The 15835-nt window shown below is 46.4% G+C and overlaps 1 protein-coding gene across 2 annotated transcripts in view; it reads right to left on the bottom strand.

The window, feature by feature from the left end:
- Positions 1-15835, bottom strand: part of dnah1 (dynein, axonemal, heavy chain 1) — a 71430-nt gene that overhangs the window by 17472 nt on the left and 38123 nt on the right. The window contains exons 39-57 of one of the 2 annotated variants that reach the window (XM_035777451.2): positions 15589-15708; positions 15184-15447; positions 14960-15100; positions 14663-14823; positions 14392-14549; positions 14128-14301; positions 13943-13972; positions 12202-12380; positions 11877-12107; positions 9725-9921; positions 9503-9638; positions 9214-9422; positions 2877-3048; positions 2608-2799; positions 2331-2441; positions 2023-2208; positions 1707-1898; positions 1429-1596; positions 1111-1302 (exon numbers count right to left, since the gene is read on the bottom strand). In XM_035777451.2, the coding sequence (XP_035633344.1) occupies positions 1111-1302; positions 1429-1596; positions 1707-1898; positions 2023-2208; positions 2331-2441; positions 2608-2799; positions 2877-3048; positions 9214-9422; positions 9503-9638; positions 9725-9921; positions 11877-12107; positions 12202-12380; positions 13943-13972; positions 14128-14301; positions 14392-14549; positions 14663-14823; positions 14960-15100; positions 15184-15447; positions 15589-15708 (3213 nt within the window). The remainder of the gene's footprint in view (positions 1-1110; positions 1303-1428; positions 1597-1706; positions 1899-2022; positions 2209-2330; positions 2442-2607; positions 2800-2876; positions 3049-9213; positions 9423-9502; positions 9639-9724; positions 9922-11876; positions 12108-12201; positions 12381-13942; positions 13973-14127; positions 14302-14391; positions 14550-14662; positions 14824-14959; positions 15101-15183; positions 15448-15588; positions 15709-15835) is intronic. The other variant, XM_052526705.1, reaches the window with a different exon arrangement.

Below are 15835 nucleotides of genomic sequence, written 5' to 3'. Positions count from 1 at the left end.
TCTGATGAAACAAATGTAGAACTGTTTGGCCATAATGACCATTGTTATGTTTGGAGGAAAAAGGGGGAAGCTTGCAAGTCGAAGAACACCCTCCCAACCGTGAAGCACGGGGGGGTGGCAGCATCATGCTGTGGGGGTTCTTTGCTGCAGGAGGGACTGGTGCACTTCACAAAATAGATGGCATCATGAGGAGAGAAAATGATGTGGATATATTGAAGCAACATCTCAAGACATCAGTCAGGAAGTCAAAGCTTGGTCGCAAATGGTTCTTCCAAATGGACAATGACCCCAAGCATACTTCCAAAGTTGTGGCAAAATGGCTTAAGGACAACAAAGTCAAGGTATTGGAGTGGACATCACAAAGCCCTTACCTCGATCCTATAGAAAATGTGTGGACAGAACTGAAAAAGCGTGTGTGAGCAAGCAGACCTACAAACATGACTCAGTTACACCAGCTCTGTCAGGAGGAATGGGCCAAAATTCACCCAATTTATTGTGGGAAACTTGTGGAAGGCTACCTGAAATGTTTGACCCAAGTTAAACCATTTAAAGGCAATGCTACCAAATACTATTTGAGTGTATGTAAACTTCTAACCCACGGGGAATGAATCATTCTCTCTACTATTATTCTGACATTTCACATTCTTAAAATAAAGTGGTGATCCTAACTGACCTAAAACAGGGAATTTTTACTAGGATTAAATGTCAGGAATTGTGAAAAACTGAGTTTAGATGTATTTGGCTAAGATGTATGTAAACTTCCAACTTCAACTGTATATTAATCAAGTTTAAATTACCCAAACTTACACAGATGACCAAAATGACCCGTTAATAACCCAGATTTTTTTTAAATCTGGTAATTTTTATAAATTCTTTTCAACCCTGTGTATGGTCGGTCTGGCCTCTATATCATTTCAGATTTGTCCTGCACCTGCCAAGCCAGCGCAAATATGTGTGTTGTTATCAGTGAGATTTCAATCAATCAATTAAATGTATTTATAAAACCGTTTTTACATCAGCAGATGTCACAAAGTGCTATACAGAAACCCAGTCTAAAACTGCAAACAGCAAGCAATGCAGAAGCTTTGTCCCCATCTCTCTCTCTCTGACCTTGTCTGCGCGGACCAGGCGGTTCTCACACAGCTGGCACTTGTTGTCCAGCTCGTCTCTCTTGGCCAGACAGTCATGGTACTTGGCCTGCAGCGTTGCAATGCCCTCTTCCACCTGTGCCAGCTTCTCATTGGCATCGTCCAGGATGAGCTGGGTCACAGCCAGGTCCTCCTGGGCCTCCTGCAGAGCTTTCTGCATGAGCACGCACACACAGGAGTGAAAGATACACACATCAACACTCACACAAATAGTGCATATGCAGATGCAATAGTCTTGTTGTACAAGAGAGGGCAGCATTTAAAGCAAATATATTCATACTCTTTTAGGCTCCACACCCTTGGCCACAAAGTGGTACACGTGCATGGCTCGCACCCACTGGCAGATGGAGGTGCAGGCCTTGGACACCTTGGCAATGTTGGCTGGCTGGAACTCTTCATTATCAATGTAGGGTTGTACTAATTTGATCACGGAGTCTGGAATATTTTCCTACAGAGGAGATCGGTGCCAAAATGATTCCAGTCAAAAAGCTCCATTTAAACTTAAAGAAAGTAAAAAAGCTTTGTTTGGGATAACGTGTCCTCCGGACATTGACATACTTTGTCAAATTTGAAGAGGCCCTCTAGGAACTTCCCGGGGTCCTGCAGAAGGCTCTTGCCAGGCTCCCAGTAGTCGTCCACCTTGGTGCCTGGCTTCTCTCCGGCCACCTTCTTAGGCTTGATGGACCTCATGATGCAAACAGCCTCTATCACCAGTTTCACCCCATGGGGCGGGCGCTGCATGGCCCTCACCTGGAGAGACCCAGCCCCAGTCATACATTACAAAAGCCCTCATACAGTACAGAGCAATCTAGGAAAACAACAAGCCAAAAGTACAAGTACAACCATAAACCATTACAGGGCAAAATAATGTCACCTCAACAACGTCGTTCTTGTTGAGAGACTTAAGGCTGGTGAGGGCGGCGTCTAAAGCTGGCAGCGCTTCATCCAGGTCTTTCTGGGCGTCTTCAGCGATGGCACCGGCCACACATGCTTTCTGTGAGGCTTTGGCTTCCTCTGCCTGCACCGCCGTACGGGTCTCCTCTGCAACCACAGTGTCTACCTGTCAACACACACACATACACACGCACACAAAGATTAACATGCATAACACATGTGCTATATAAAGGATACAGCATGTACAGGCATTTGAAGAGCCTGATGAGGGTTCTTGGTCTAATTTACCTTGATCTTCTCCATGGTGATCACTGTGTCCTTGGCAGCTTCCTCCAGCAGAGGCCTCATCATCTCCAGCTCCTCCTGCATCTTACTCACATCCTCTGCTGTCCTCAATAGCTATAGACACACACAGGCACACAGTAAACTCACACGGTTAAACGCAGACCCATATGAACACAGACACACATTTAAAGCATACAAAATACATTTGAAGCAAAAGACACAGAAGAGAAGATGACCTCTTAGATACAAAAATTGTGGCATTGAGGGTCCCTCTTCTCACCTTGTCCAGGCCAGTCTTCATGCGCTGCCGGGCACTGTGCAGCTCCTGTTTCTTGCGGCCGATGAGAGAGGAGAAGATTGCGAGTAGCTCCAGATAGCTCTTGGGCGTGACATAGTTATATCTGGACAGCTCAGCCAGGTACTGCGCACATTTCCTGGCTACCATCTGGTGGATCTCCACACACATCATAATCTAGACAGGGACACAACAGTGGTGAGGGGAGGCTGGCAGGAGACAAGAACACAAACAAACACTCTGTTTCTCCTCACCAGGCCTTTCATTGCAGTGGGGCTGGCTTCCAGCTCTGGCAGCTCGTAGAGGAAGGAGGCAGCCACAGACTGGAGGGCCTCCTCTGGCCAGGCACTGAACCAGTCTATAGTGCAGCAGGTCACCAGAGACGGGAACTGTCTGAGCCGCGCCCGGAACACCTCCCCTATAGGACTAGACATGGGGAGAGGAGGAAAAGAGGCAGGGAGGAGGGGCGTGGTGAGGAACGGAGAGGTGGAGAGAAGATAGGTGAGGACAGGAGAGTGAGGGAAGAGATGGAGGTGAGGTAAAAAAAAAGAAGGTGGAGAGAGGTAAAGAGAAATTAGTAGAGGTTCAAGTCATTAGCTGATCTCTTTACTGTACCTTTCAGATGCTGTGAGTGAGCAGTTCAGTGCAAGTTTTATTGTCACATGCACAAGAACAGTGAAATGCTTACCTTGCAAGCTCTTCCCAAAAGTGCAGTAGTATAATGAATACAAATATAACTATAAATAATAAAGAAAACATGAAAAATATCAAATAAGAGAGGAAGTTATTGTCACGACTTCCACCGAAGGTGGCTCCCCTGTCTGTTCGGGCGGCGCTCGGCGGTCGTCGTCACCGGTCTACTAGCTGCCACAGATCCCCTTTTAATTTTCTGTTTGTTATGTCTTATTGGTTGCACCTGTTTCTTGTTTGAGTTTTGGTTCAGAACTATTTAAGCCTGTTAGGCCCGCCTGCATTTGTGCGGGCTTGTTCTCTGTTAGTCTAGGTTGGTTGCGTGTTATGTTCACTGACTGTTTGGTGCCCAAGTTCGGTTTCCCCCATTATCCTCCGCACCCACCACTCCTGGCTGTGTGACAGAAGCCCGCAACATATCCATGGAGTCAGCAGGAGCAGCTGCACCCCCTCTCCCATCTATAGAGGAGCGTGTCCTCCATCATACGGCCATTCTCCACCGAATCGGGTCAGCAATGGATCAAATGATGGACAGAATGGACCGATGGGAGAGGAGTGGTCTCCCTACCTCACCCCCAGCTCCTCCGCCACCTGTTCAACCTACTCCTCCGGCGGCATCCGGATCCAATGCTCTTCGTCTGGCGCTCCCCAGGGAGTACGATGGAACGGCGGCTGGGTGCCAGGGGTTCCTGCTACAGCTTGAGCTGTACCTGGCTACCGTTGGTCCGACTCCCTCTGGTGAGGAGAGCGTGAGCGTCCTCGTCTCCTTTCTGACGGGTCGAGCCCCGGAGTGGGCCAATGCAGTGTGGAATGGCCCAGACTCTGTGAGGGACCACTATCCAGAGTTCACCCGCCGGTTCCGGGCCGTGTTCGACCACCCACTAGAGGGCCGAGCGGCAGGTGAACAGCTGTTTCACCTTAGACAGGAGACGAGGAGCGTGCAGGACAATGCGCTGAAGTTTCGGACCTTGGCCACTGGGAGCGGGGTGGAACGACAGGGCCCTGATGGACCACTAATTGATTTAGCCTCCGGGAGGACGTCCGCAGGGAGCTAGCTTGTCGGGATGCCACCCTCTCCTTCGACGAACTCATTGACATGTCGATCCGACAACCTGCTGGCTGCCCGCGGGTGTCCAGAACGGGCCTTGTTAGTTCCACCTCCTGGCACTCCCGCTCCAATCCCTATGGAGTTAGGGGGGCTGCATCGAGGGGGACTGGAGAAGGAGGCTCCTCCTGCACCAGTTGTGGTCCGAGAGGACACACGCGATCGGTGCTGGAGGACCTTGTCTGGGAGCTGAGAGGGCAGGCAGAGCACTTCTCGGTCACACCAGGTGAGTCAGCACCAGACTCACCCAGAGCTCCCTGTTGGTCACACGTTTTTACTCATTTCTTTCTCTGAGTTTTCTCCCTCTCTCCAGCATACGGCGCTAGTCGATTCAGGCGCAGCTGGGAACTTTATGGATCGTGGACTCGTGTTGAGGCTAAGGATTCTGCTGGTGCCGCTAAATCCACCCTTCCCCGTGCACTCCTTAGATAGCTGGCCATTTGGGTCAGGGCTGGTCCGGGAGGCCACGGTTCCACTGGACATGGTAACGCAGGGGGATCATAAGGAGTGGATTAGTCTCGTCCTTATTGATTCACCTGCGTTTCCAGTGGTGCTGGGGATTCCCTGGCTGGCTAATCACAATCCTGAAATTTCATGGAAACAGGGGGCTCTCCAAGGGTGGTCAGAGGAGTGTTCTGGTAGGTGCAGATGAGTTTCCATCGGTGCGACGACGGTGGAGAGTCCAGACCAGGTTTCCATTGTGCTCATTCCCTCTGAATATGCTGATTTGGCTATCGCTGTCTGTAAAAAGAATTACCACCTCATCAACGAGTGGATTGCGCGATAAACCTCCTGGTAAACGCTGCACTTCCCAGGAGTCACGTGTACCCGTTGTCCCAGGAGGAGACAGTGGCTATGGAGACATATGTCACTGAATCTCTGGGACAGGGGTACATTCGGCCCTTCATGTCACCTGTCTCCTCGAGTTACTTTTTTGTGAAGAAAAAGGAGGGAAGTCTGCGTCCGTGCATTGATTATAGATGTCTAAATTCCATCACAGTGGGGTTTAGTTACCCGCTACCTCTCATCGCCACGGCGGTGGAATCATTTCAAGGAGCGCGTTTTTCACAAAACTGGACTTTAGGAGTGCGTACATTTAGGTGTGTATCCGGGAGGGAGATGAGTGGAAGACCGCATTTAGTACCACATCTGGCCATTATGAGTACCTCGTCACGATGTATGGGTTGAAAAAATGCTCCAGCCGTCTTTCAATCTTTCGTAGACGAGATTCTCAGAGACCTGCACGGGCAGGGTGTGGTGGTGTATATCGATGATATACTGATCTATTCTGCCACACGCGCCGCGCATGTGTCTCTGGTGCGTAAAGTACTTGGGCGACTGCTGGAGCATGACCTGTACATCAAGGCTGAGAAATGTGTGTTCTCCAAACAAGTCGTTTCCTTCCTGGGTTATCACATTTCCACCTCTGGGGTGGTGATGGAGTTTGACCGCGTTGCAGCCGTGCATAATTGGCTGACTCCGACCACGGTAAAGAAGGTGCAGCGGTTTTTAGGGTTTGACCGGGAGGTCCATGGGGCGACGCATAATTGGCCTAGCGTCGTCCGGGTTAGGGAGGGCTTGGTCGGTAGGGATGTCCTTGTCTCATCGCGCACCAGGGACTCCTGTGGCGGGCCGGGCGCAGTGCGCGTTAACCACGGTTGCCAGGTGCCCAGTGTTTCCTCTGACACATTGGTGCGGCTGGGTTGGATGCACGCTGTGTTAAGAAGCAGTGCGGCTAGATTGGGTTGTGTATCGGAGGACGCATGACTTTCAACCTTCGTCTCTCCCGAGTCCGTACGGGAGTTGTAGCGATGAGACAAGATAGTAGCTACTACAACAATTGGACACCACGAAATTGGGGAGAAAAAGGGGTAAAGATTCACACACACAAAAAATAAAAGTGTGCCTTGAATAAAATAAAATAAATCACAGACAGCGTCAGCAGCAAAGCACCCCCACACCATCACACCTCCTCCTCCATGCTTCACGGCGGGAACCACACATGCAGAGATTATGCGTTCACCTACCAAATATCTCAAATTTAGACTCATCAGACCAAAGGACAGATTTCCTCCGGTCTAATGTCCATTGCTTGTCTTTCTTGGCCAATAAAGTGTTCTCTTCTTATTGGTGTCCTTTAGTAGTGGTTTCTTTGCAGCAATTCGACCATGAGGGCCTGTTTCACACAGTCTCCTCTGAACAGTTGATGCTGAGATGTGTCTGTTACTTAAACTCTGTGAAGCATTTATTTGGGCTACAATTTCTGAGGCTGGTAACTCTAATGAACTTATCCTTTGCAGCAGAGCTAACTCTGGGTCTTTCTTTCATGTGCCGGTCCTCATGAGAGCTAGTTTCATCATAGTGCTTGATGGTTTTTATGGCTGCACTTGAAGAAACTTTCAAAGTTCTTTTCCGTATTGACTGACCTTCATGTCTTAAAGTAATAATGGACTGTCGTTTCTCTTTGCATATTTGAGCAGTTCTTGTCTACCACCCCTACCTTGTCACAACACAACTGATTGGCTCAAACGCATAAAGAAATTCCACAAATGAACTTTTAACAAAGCACACCTGTTAATTGAAATGAATTCCAAGTGACTACCTCATGAACCTGGTTGAGAGAATGCCAAGAGTGTGCAAAGCTTTCATCAAGGTAAAGGGTGGCTACTTTGAAGAATCTCAAATATAAAATATATTTTTATTTGTTTAACACTTTTTTGGTTACTACATGATTCCATATGTGTTATTTCATAGTTTTTAATGTCTTCACTATTACTGTACAAAGTAGAAAATATTAAAAATAAAGAAAAACCCTGGACTGAGTAGGTGTGTCCAAACTTTTGACTGGTACTGTGCATGAAGGCGGGGATTAGGAGAAATTGACCGATAGAAGGTTTAATAATAGTAAACAGTATGGCAGCAGCAAAAGCAGTGGGTGGGTGTGTGCTTGGTGGTGTGTGTGACGGAGTGTGTATGCAACAGTGACAGTGTAGGCGTGATAGGCAGATATACAGTGCATTCGGAAAGTATTCAGACCCTTTGACTTTTTACACATTTTGTTACGTTACAGCCTGATTCTAAAATTGAAAAAATAAAATACAATTCCACATCAATCTACACACAATACCCCATAATGACAAAGCATAAACAGGTTTTTAGACATTTTTGAAAATGTTAAAAAAAAAAAAAAAAAACAGAAATACCTTATTTACATAAATATTCAGACCCTTTGCTATGAGACTCAAAATTGAGCTCAGGTGCATCCTGTTTCCATTAATCATCCTTGAGATGTTTCTACAACTTAATTGGAGTCCACCTGTGGTAAATTCAATTGATTGGACATGATTTGGAAAGGCACATACTTGTCTATATAAGGTCCCACAGTTGACAGTGCATGTCAGAGCAAAAACCAAGCCATGAGGTTGAAGGAATTGTCAGTAGAACTCCGAGACAGGATTGTGTCGAGGAACAGATCTGAGGAAGGGTACCAAAGCATTACTGCAGCATTGATGGTCCCCAAGAACACAGTGGTCTCCATCATTCTTAAACGGAAGAAGTTTGGAACCACCAAGACTGAGCAATCGGTGGAGAAGGGCCTTGGTCAGGGAGGTGACCAAGAACCTGATGGTCACTCTGACAGAGCTCCAGAGTTCCTCTGTGGAGATGGGATAACCTTCCAGAAAGATAACCATCTCTGCAGCACTCCATCAATCAGGCCTCATGGTAAAGTGGCCAGATGGATGCCACTCCTCAGTAGTAGGCACGACAGCCTGCTTGCAGTTTGCCAAGAGGCACCTAAAGGACTCCAACCATGAGAAACAAGATTCTCTGATCTGATGAAACCAAGATGGAAATCTTTGGCCTGAATGCCAAACGTCACGTCTGGAAGAAACCTGGCCACATCCGTACGGTGAAGCACTGTGGTGGCAGCATCATGCTGTGGGGATGTTTTTCAGCGGCAGGGACTGGGAGACTGGTCAGGATCAAGGGAAAGATGAACCAAGCAAAGAACAGAGAGATCCTCGATAGAAATCTGCTCCAGAGCGCACAGGACCTCAGACTGGGGCGAAGGTTCACATTCCCACAGGACAATAACCCTAAGCACATAGCCACGACAACGCAGGAGTGGCTTCGGGACAAGTCCTTCTGTAGCTCAGTTGGTAGAGCATGGCGCTTGTAACGCCAGGGTAGTGGGTTCGATCCCCGGGACCACCCATACGTAGAATGTATGCACACATGACTGTAAGTCGCTTTGGATAAAAGCGTCTGCTAAATGGCATATATTATTATTATTATTATAAGTCTATGAATGTCCTTGAGCCAGTGTCCGTACTTGAACCCAATCGAACATCTCTGGAGAAACGTGAAAATAGCTGTGCAGCGGCACTCCCCATCCAAACTGACAGAGCTTGAGAAGATCTGCAGACAAGAATGGGAAAAACTCCCCAAATACAGGTGTGCCTAGCTTGTAGCGTTATTCCTAAGAAGACTCAAGGCTGTAATTGCTGCCAAAAGTGCTTCAACAATGTACTGAGTAAAGGGTTTGAATACTTATGTAAATGTGATATTTTGGTTTTCTATTTGTAAGAAATTAGAAAAATGTCAATTTTTTTTTTTTTTTTTTTTTTTGGGGGGGTTGTCATTACATGGTATTGTGTGTAGATTGATGAGGAAAAAATGAAATCTAATTCATTTTAGAATAAGGCGATAATGTAACAAAATGTGGAAAAAGTCGACGGGTCTGAATACTTTCCGAATGCACTGTACATGTATGGATACAGTGCCATGAGTCTGACCTCATGCAGAGCACGGTGTGGATGTTACTGCGGACTCTTTTTATGTAGGCAGTCATGAGGTTGGCTTTGGTGGGCTGCTGGCCTAGGTCCTGCACCACAGGCTTCATAGCGGTCAGGATGCGCTCCTGCTCGTCCACCGCATAGAGGTTGGGCACGTCACCAGAGTTCAGGATGTTATTCACATCCTCCAAGAACGACTCGCTCTTGATCTGAGGTAAAACACACAGGGTTAGAGGGCATGTCGATAAGCGGGTATGTGTAAGTGCTGACACTGTGAAAAAGTACTCGCCTGTGTGTCTACAAACAGAAAGGTGATCTGTACATTCTGCAGGCCAGCCTTCAGCATGATGCTCTTGAGGTCTTCCCTCCACTCTGTGTGGCCGTAGTTCTTAGCGAGCTCAATCTGGAAACACTCATAGTCTGACCTGAGGTATAAATCAACATATTAACACCATATTATCACAGTAACATTCTTTCAGATGTTTAATAAAATAGAAGGTATGAGCCTCACATGTGCGTGGCCAGCTTGGTGAGTGACTGGCGCCCGCTGCCCCCGACCCCCAGGAGGAGGGCGTTTCCCAGGGGCTGGCGCAGGATGCGGCTGATGCGGCACACATGCTGGATGGCATCCATGAAGAGCACCAGCTTCATCTTGGTGGTGCTGATCTGGTTATAGTCATCCATGTACTCCTCCATGACTCTGGCCAGCTGTGGAAGTCACAAGACAGTATTGGGATGAAAAACACCCATAAATCTCATTACTACCCTAGTGGTGTCACCAAACGTTGTTATGGAAGTCTTTTAAAGGGCAATACCGCCACTTTTCAACCTCATATTCATCACCTCCCATACCAAACCAGTGTCTACATATGTGAAAACAGCGTGATTCTATGATATGTGGTTAAAAAGATAAGAAAGGTCCTAAAGAAAAGTGATTTTCAAAAGGTGCAACGAGTTTCTAGTCCAAGGGAGGGTATTTTCTTGCTCCCCACGTCACAGCAAAGTGTTAGCGCCCCCATAGGTTGAAGAGGTTATGTCATTATTGGATAAAAAAAACGTGCCCGTTTTAAACGCAATATTTTGTCACGAAAAGATGCTCGACTATGCATATAATTGCCAGCTTTGGAAAGAAAACACTCTGACGTTTTCAAAACTGCAAATATATTATCTGTGAGTGCCCCAGAACTGATCTTACAGGCGAAACCCAGATGAAACTTCAAACAGGAAATTAGCAGGATTTTTGACGCTCTGTTTTACTATCGTCTCCGAATAAGGCTGTGAATATGCTGTGAACGAGCTTATGCGCTCTGCCGTTTGTCCAAGATGTCTGCAGCATTGTGACGTGTTCGTAGGCATATCATTGGAAGATTGACCATAAGAGACTACATTTACCTGGTGTCCCGCCCGGTGTCCTGTGTCGAAATTATTGCGTAATCTGTAGGTCCATGCTCGTTCCATTTCTTCAGAAGAGAAAGTCAACTGCCACGAAGGATTTATCGTCGATAGATATGTGAAAAACACCTTGAGGATTGATTCTAAACATCGGTTTGCCATGTTTCTGTCGATATTATGGAGTTAATTTGGAAAAAGGTTCGCGATTTAATGACTTAATTTACTATTATTTTTTTTTCTTACCCAAACGTGATGAACAAAACGGAGCGATTAGTCGACACAAATAATATTTTTTGTAAAAACGGAACATTTGCTATCTAACTGAGAGTCTCCTCATTGAAAACATCTGAAGTTCTTCAAAGGTAAATGATTTTTAAAAAATCATTTTCTGGTTTTTGTGAAAATGTTGGATGCAGAAAGACAGGCATAATCCTATGCTAGGCTATCAATACTGTTACACAAATGCTTGTTTAGCTATGGTTCAAAAGCATATTTTGAAAATCTGAGATGACAGTGTTGTGAACAAAAGGCTAAGCTTGAGAGCAAATAGATTAATTTCATTTCATTTGCGATTTTCATGAATAGTTAACGTTGTGTTATGCTAATGAGCTTGCGGATAGATTTACACAATCCTTGATACAGGTTTTTTTCGTAGCTGAACGTGACGCAGAAAACGGAGCGATTTGTCCTAATCAAATAATCTTTCAGGAAAAACTGAACATTTGCTATCTGAGAGTCTCCTCATTGAAAACATCCGAAGTTCATCAAAGGTAAATGATCTTATTTGAATGCTTTTCTGGTTTTTGTGAAAATGTTGCCTGCTGAATGCTAACGCTAAATGCTACGCTAAATGCTACGCTAGCTATCAATACTGTTACACAAATGCTTGTTTTACAATGGTTGAGAAGCGTATTTTGAAAATCTGAGATGACAGTGTTGTTAACAAATGGCTAAGCTTGAGAGCAAATAGATTAATTTCATTTCATTTGCGATTTTCATGAATAGTTAACGTTGCGTTATGGTAATGAGCTTGAGGCTGTAGTCACGATACCGGATCCGGGATGGCTCGACGCAAGAAGTTTTGAAAACACTGTTTTTAAAATTCTTTAACTTTTGATAAAGCCATCGGGTAGAACTTTGTAACGTTATATTTTTGTAGAAATGTGCTGTTTTCACATACTGTATCTTTGCACTGGTATTGTTCTGAAGATAATGAAAACAAGGTTGAAAAGTGGTGGAGTTGCCCTTTAAGTTTAGCAGTGAAGTCTCACCTTCTCCCTGTCCTCAATGAGCTGGTAGGCTTTGTTGTCAGCTCCGGGAATCATGAAGTCTCCAAACAGGACCGGCTGGCAGGGCACAGCATCCTCAAAGCTGCAGCCAAACTCCTCAATGCGGGCCTGTAGGAGCTTATCAAACCAGTCCCGGTCCTCAGCACTCACCAGCCGGTCCTGGAACACCCGGCAGCTTTCATGGTACCACAACTGCAGCAAGTGCATCTTGTCCTGAGAATCAAAACAAGCAGCACATCCTCCGTTTGAAGAGCCTTTCAGGGTTTCTATACTGTATGATCTCATGTTTGAGCCATCAGTCATTTACCTCTATCTTGGTAGCCTCTGCCATCAGGATGCCCTGGAAGACCTTGGAAAGGTCCCTAAGGTTGAATGTGTAGTGGGATTTGGCTGGTGTGGGAAGGAGCTGGGAAGTGATGGTGGCGTAGACACAGATAGTGGCGTCCACCAAAGGCCCGTTCAGAGGCTGGATCTCTGGAACAGGTCCTGAGGGAAAAGAGGGGTAAGGGAGACGGGTTGGATATAAAATTAGCAAAGACATATGGAGAACTTTACTTTTTGTGTGAGTAAAAGACCAGTAACAATTTAATAGTTTAGAATTTCATCAACATCTACTCGTATTAATAATGACTAAACTCAGCAAAAAAAGAAACGTCCTCTCACTGTCAACTGAGTTTATTTCCAGTAAACTTCACGTGTAAATATTTGTATGAACATAACATGATTCAAAAACTGAGACATAAACTGAAACAGTTCTACAGACTAGTGACTAACAGAAATTGAATAATGTGTCCATGAGCACCTGTAAGTTCCCGGACATTTCTGGAGGGAATGTCCCTAGCCCTCACCCTCGATTCTAACAGGTCTCAGACGTGATCAATGGGATTGAGAGCCGGGCTCTTTGCTGGCCATGGCAGAACACTGACATTCCTGTCTTGCAGGAAATCACGAACAGAACGAGCAGTATGGCTGGTGGCATTGTCATGCTGGAGGATCATTTCAGGATGAGCCTGCAGGAAGGGTACCACATGAGGGAGTAGGATGTCTTTCCTGTAACGCACAACATTGAGATTGCCTGCAATGACAACAAGCTCAGTCCAATGATGCTGTGATACACCGCCCCAGACCATGACGGACCCTCCACCTCCAGATCAACCCCGCTCCAGAGTACAGGCCTCGGTGTAAAGCTCATTCCTTCGACGATAAAGGCAAATCCAACCATCACCCCTGGTGAGACAAAACTGCGACTCGTCAGTGAAGAGCACTTTTTGCCAGTCCTGTCTGGTCCAGAGACGGTGGGTTTGTGCCCATAGGCGACGTTGTTACCAGTGATGTCTGGTGAGGAACAGCCTTACAACAGCCTTACTGTCTGGTGAAGAACAGCCTTACCGCCTATTGCGGACAGTCTGAACACTGATGGAGGGACTGTGCGTTCCTGGTGTAACTCCGGCAATTGTCATCCTGTACCTGTCCCGCAGGTGTGATGTTCAGATGTACCGATCCTGTGCAGGTGTTGTTACACGTGGTCTGCCACTGTGAGGACGATCAGCTGTCTGTCCTGTCACCATGTAGTGCTGTCTTAGGCATCTCACAGACATTGTGACATTGCCCTGGCCACATCTGCATTCCTCATGCCTCCTTGCAGCATGTCTAAGACACGTTCATGCAGATGAGCAGGGACCTTGGGCATCTTTCTTTTGGTGTTTTTCAGAGTCAGTAGAAAGGTCTCTTTAGAGTCCTATGTTTTCATTACTGCCTACTGTCTGTAAGCTGTTAGTGTCTTAACGACCGTTCCACAGGTGCATGTTTATTAATTGTTTATGGTTCTTTGAATAAACATGGGAAACAGTGTTTAAAGTCTTTACAATGAGGATCTGTGAAGTTATTTGGATTTTTACGAATTATCTTTGAAAGACAGGGTCCTGAAAAGGGGACATTTCTTTTTTGCTGAGTTTAAAATAATGATGCATGGTAACATATTTCTAGAGCGTCAGTCTTCTCTTTCTCTCTCTCCTTCTTCTGTCTCTCTGTCTCCCTCTCTGACTTACTCCCTGGTTCCTTTTTACTTATATTTCCATCTGTAAGAAAGCAACAAATATATTAGAAAGGATTGCAGCAACTTAACAAACTACCTCCTCAATGTGACTGGTGCCTCAACCATACCTAGCCACCCTCAACCCTTCACCAAAATGAACATCAGTTGGATACATTTTCGGCAGTCAGGCCGTCTCACCCATCCAGTTGCCCAGGATAGTAGAGAAGATCTTCTTCTTGCTGGCGTCCTCCATCTCAGTGAAGGAGAGGAAGTTAAAGTGGCGTGTGAAACGCTGGGTGATGGGGTTCCTGCCCCCTCCTGGGGGTCCCATAGCGCAAGCAAAGTTGATGTCTACCAGGTGTTTAAAAGTGCCTGCAGGACAAAGCAGAGTTCAATGTGGTGGCCTTCACAGAGCCATGGGAGCTAGATGTGCAGACTCAGCTTTGGAGGAAGGGTCCTCACCTATCTGCTTCCTGTCATACCAGCCTCCATGGTCCATCCACTGGCGGAGAAGCTCAATGGGGGGCTGGGCCCCGTAGGTCTCCAGAATGGGCATGTTCAGGTCATCAATGAAGAAGATAAAATACTTCCCCAGGGGAGGCCCAAACACACCCTTACGCCTGACAAATACATGCTTTGGTTGGAGAGTTCAGTATATAAAGGAATGAGAATGCCTTTAGACATTACAGCACAGATCATACAGTACAAAGAGAGATGTTGGTAAAAGGCTTACCTCTTGTCCAGTTTGCTATCAATATAATCCTGTGTCTGGTTGGCTGAAGTACGAGCAGAGAACATAAGGAAGTGTGTAATGTACTCAGCAGGCATGTTCTTCAGCAGCTTGTCAGACATGGTCAGGGTCTTTCCTGTGCCGGTCGGTCCAATGCACAGCACCTGGTCAACACAGAGCCTCTGACTAAGAACAACTCTACTCACAGAAAGACTCCTCCATTACACTCACAAAAGCATTCACCAGGAATGATACACTGATAATACACTATTTATGAGTGCCTTATTGGGCGGCACTTACAGGCTTCTTGTTAGACAGCAGCATATCCATCAGGAAGGAAATGCGGACTGTGTCTGGTGTGGGTACGATGATGTCAGAGTAGCTTGTCTCTGGCGTGATGACCACATTCTGGGCAGATTTCATCCAACTGACCCAGTGCACCTACTCAACAGGATGTATGTCACTTGTATGGCCCTTTATGTTTCTAAAGGTATTTCCAGAATGTTTGCTTTTCAAATACTCACCTTCCTCCCTCTGTCCTCCTCCTCTTCGTCTCCCATGTTGCTGATTCCTGCATCATCAAGCTGGTAGTCATACACCAGGCCTTCCTCTGGAAAACACAACTCAACCTTCTCCTCTGCCATCTTGGCCCTGAGCCAAGCACTGAAGCGCTGGCAGCTGGGGGCGTCCCCTGTGGCTCCCACACTCCACACCAGAGAGAAGATGAACCAGGGCTCAATCAGCTCCTTTAACCGGTCAAGCTTCTCCTGCAGAAGAGGCCTCTCCCCCTGGCCAAACACACAGTACATGACAGACTAGTCATCAAGAGATGAACATCTCCATCACCTCAGCTGATCACTCATCTCTTTTGTCTCCTGATGGTGGGTAGATTGTGTGGGTGTTTGTGGCATGGAGTGGTGTTCACTGACCTCTCGATGGATAAAGGGTTGGAAGAAACAGTCCAGCAGTTTGAGCAGACTGCATGTGAGGTTGCTGTCCATGGAGAAGATTACCTCTTTCACCGATTTCCTTACAAACGTGATGGAATCCTAGAGACACACAGACTCAATTATCCCTGAGACCCAACAGAACAAGGCCTGACACAGCCAGACACTCACAACGACTAACTTATGATACAATTGTAAAGTGGAATAAACATTAGTAAAATGCCTGTTG

This window comes from Oncorhynchus keta, chromosome 10 (genome assembly GCF_023373465.1).
Source record: "Oncorhynchus keta strain PuntledgeMale-10-30-2019 chromosome 10, Oket_V2, whole genome shotgun sequence".
NCBI lineage: Eukaryota > Metazoa > Chordata > Actinopteri > Salmoniformes > Salmonidae > Oncorhynchus > Oncorhynchus keta.
Note: the sequence above shows the minus strand (reverse complement) of the source record. Positions and strands in the feature narration are given on the sequence as shown.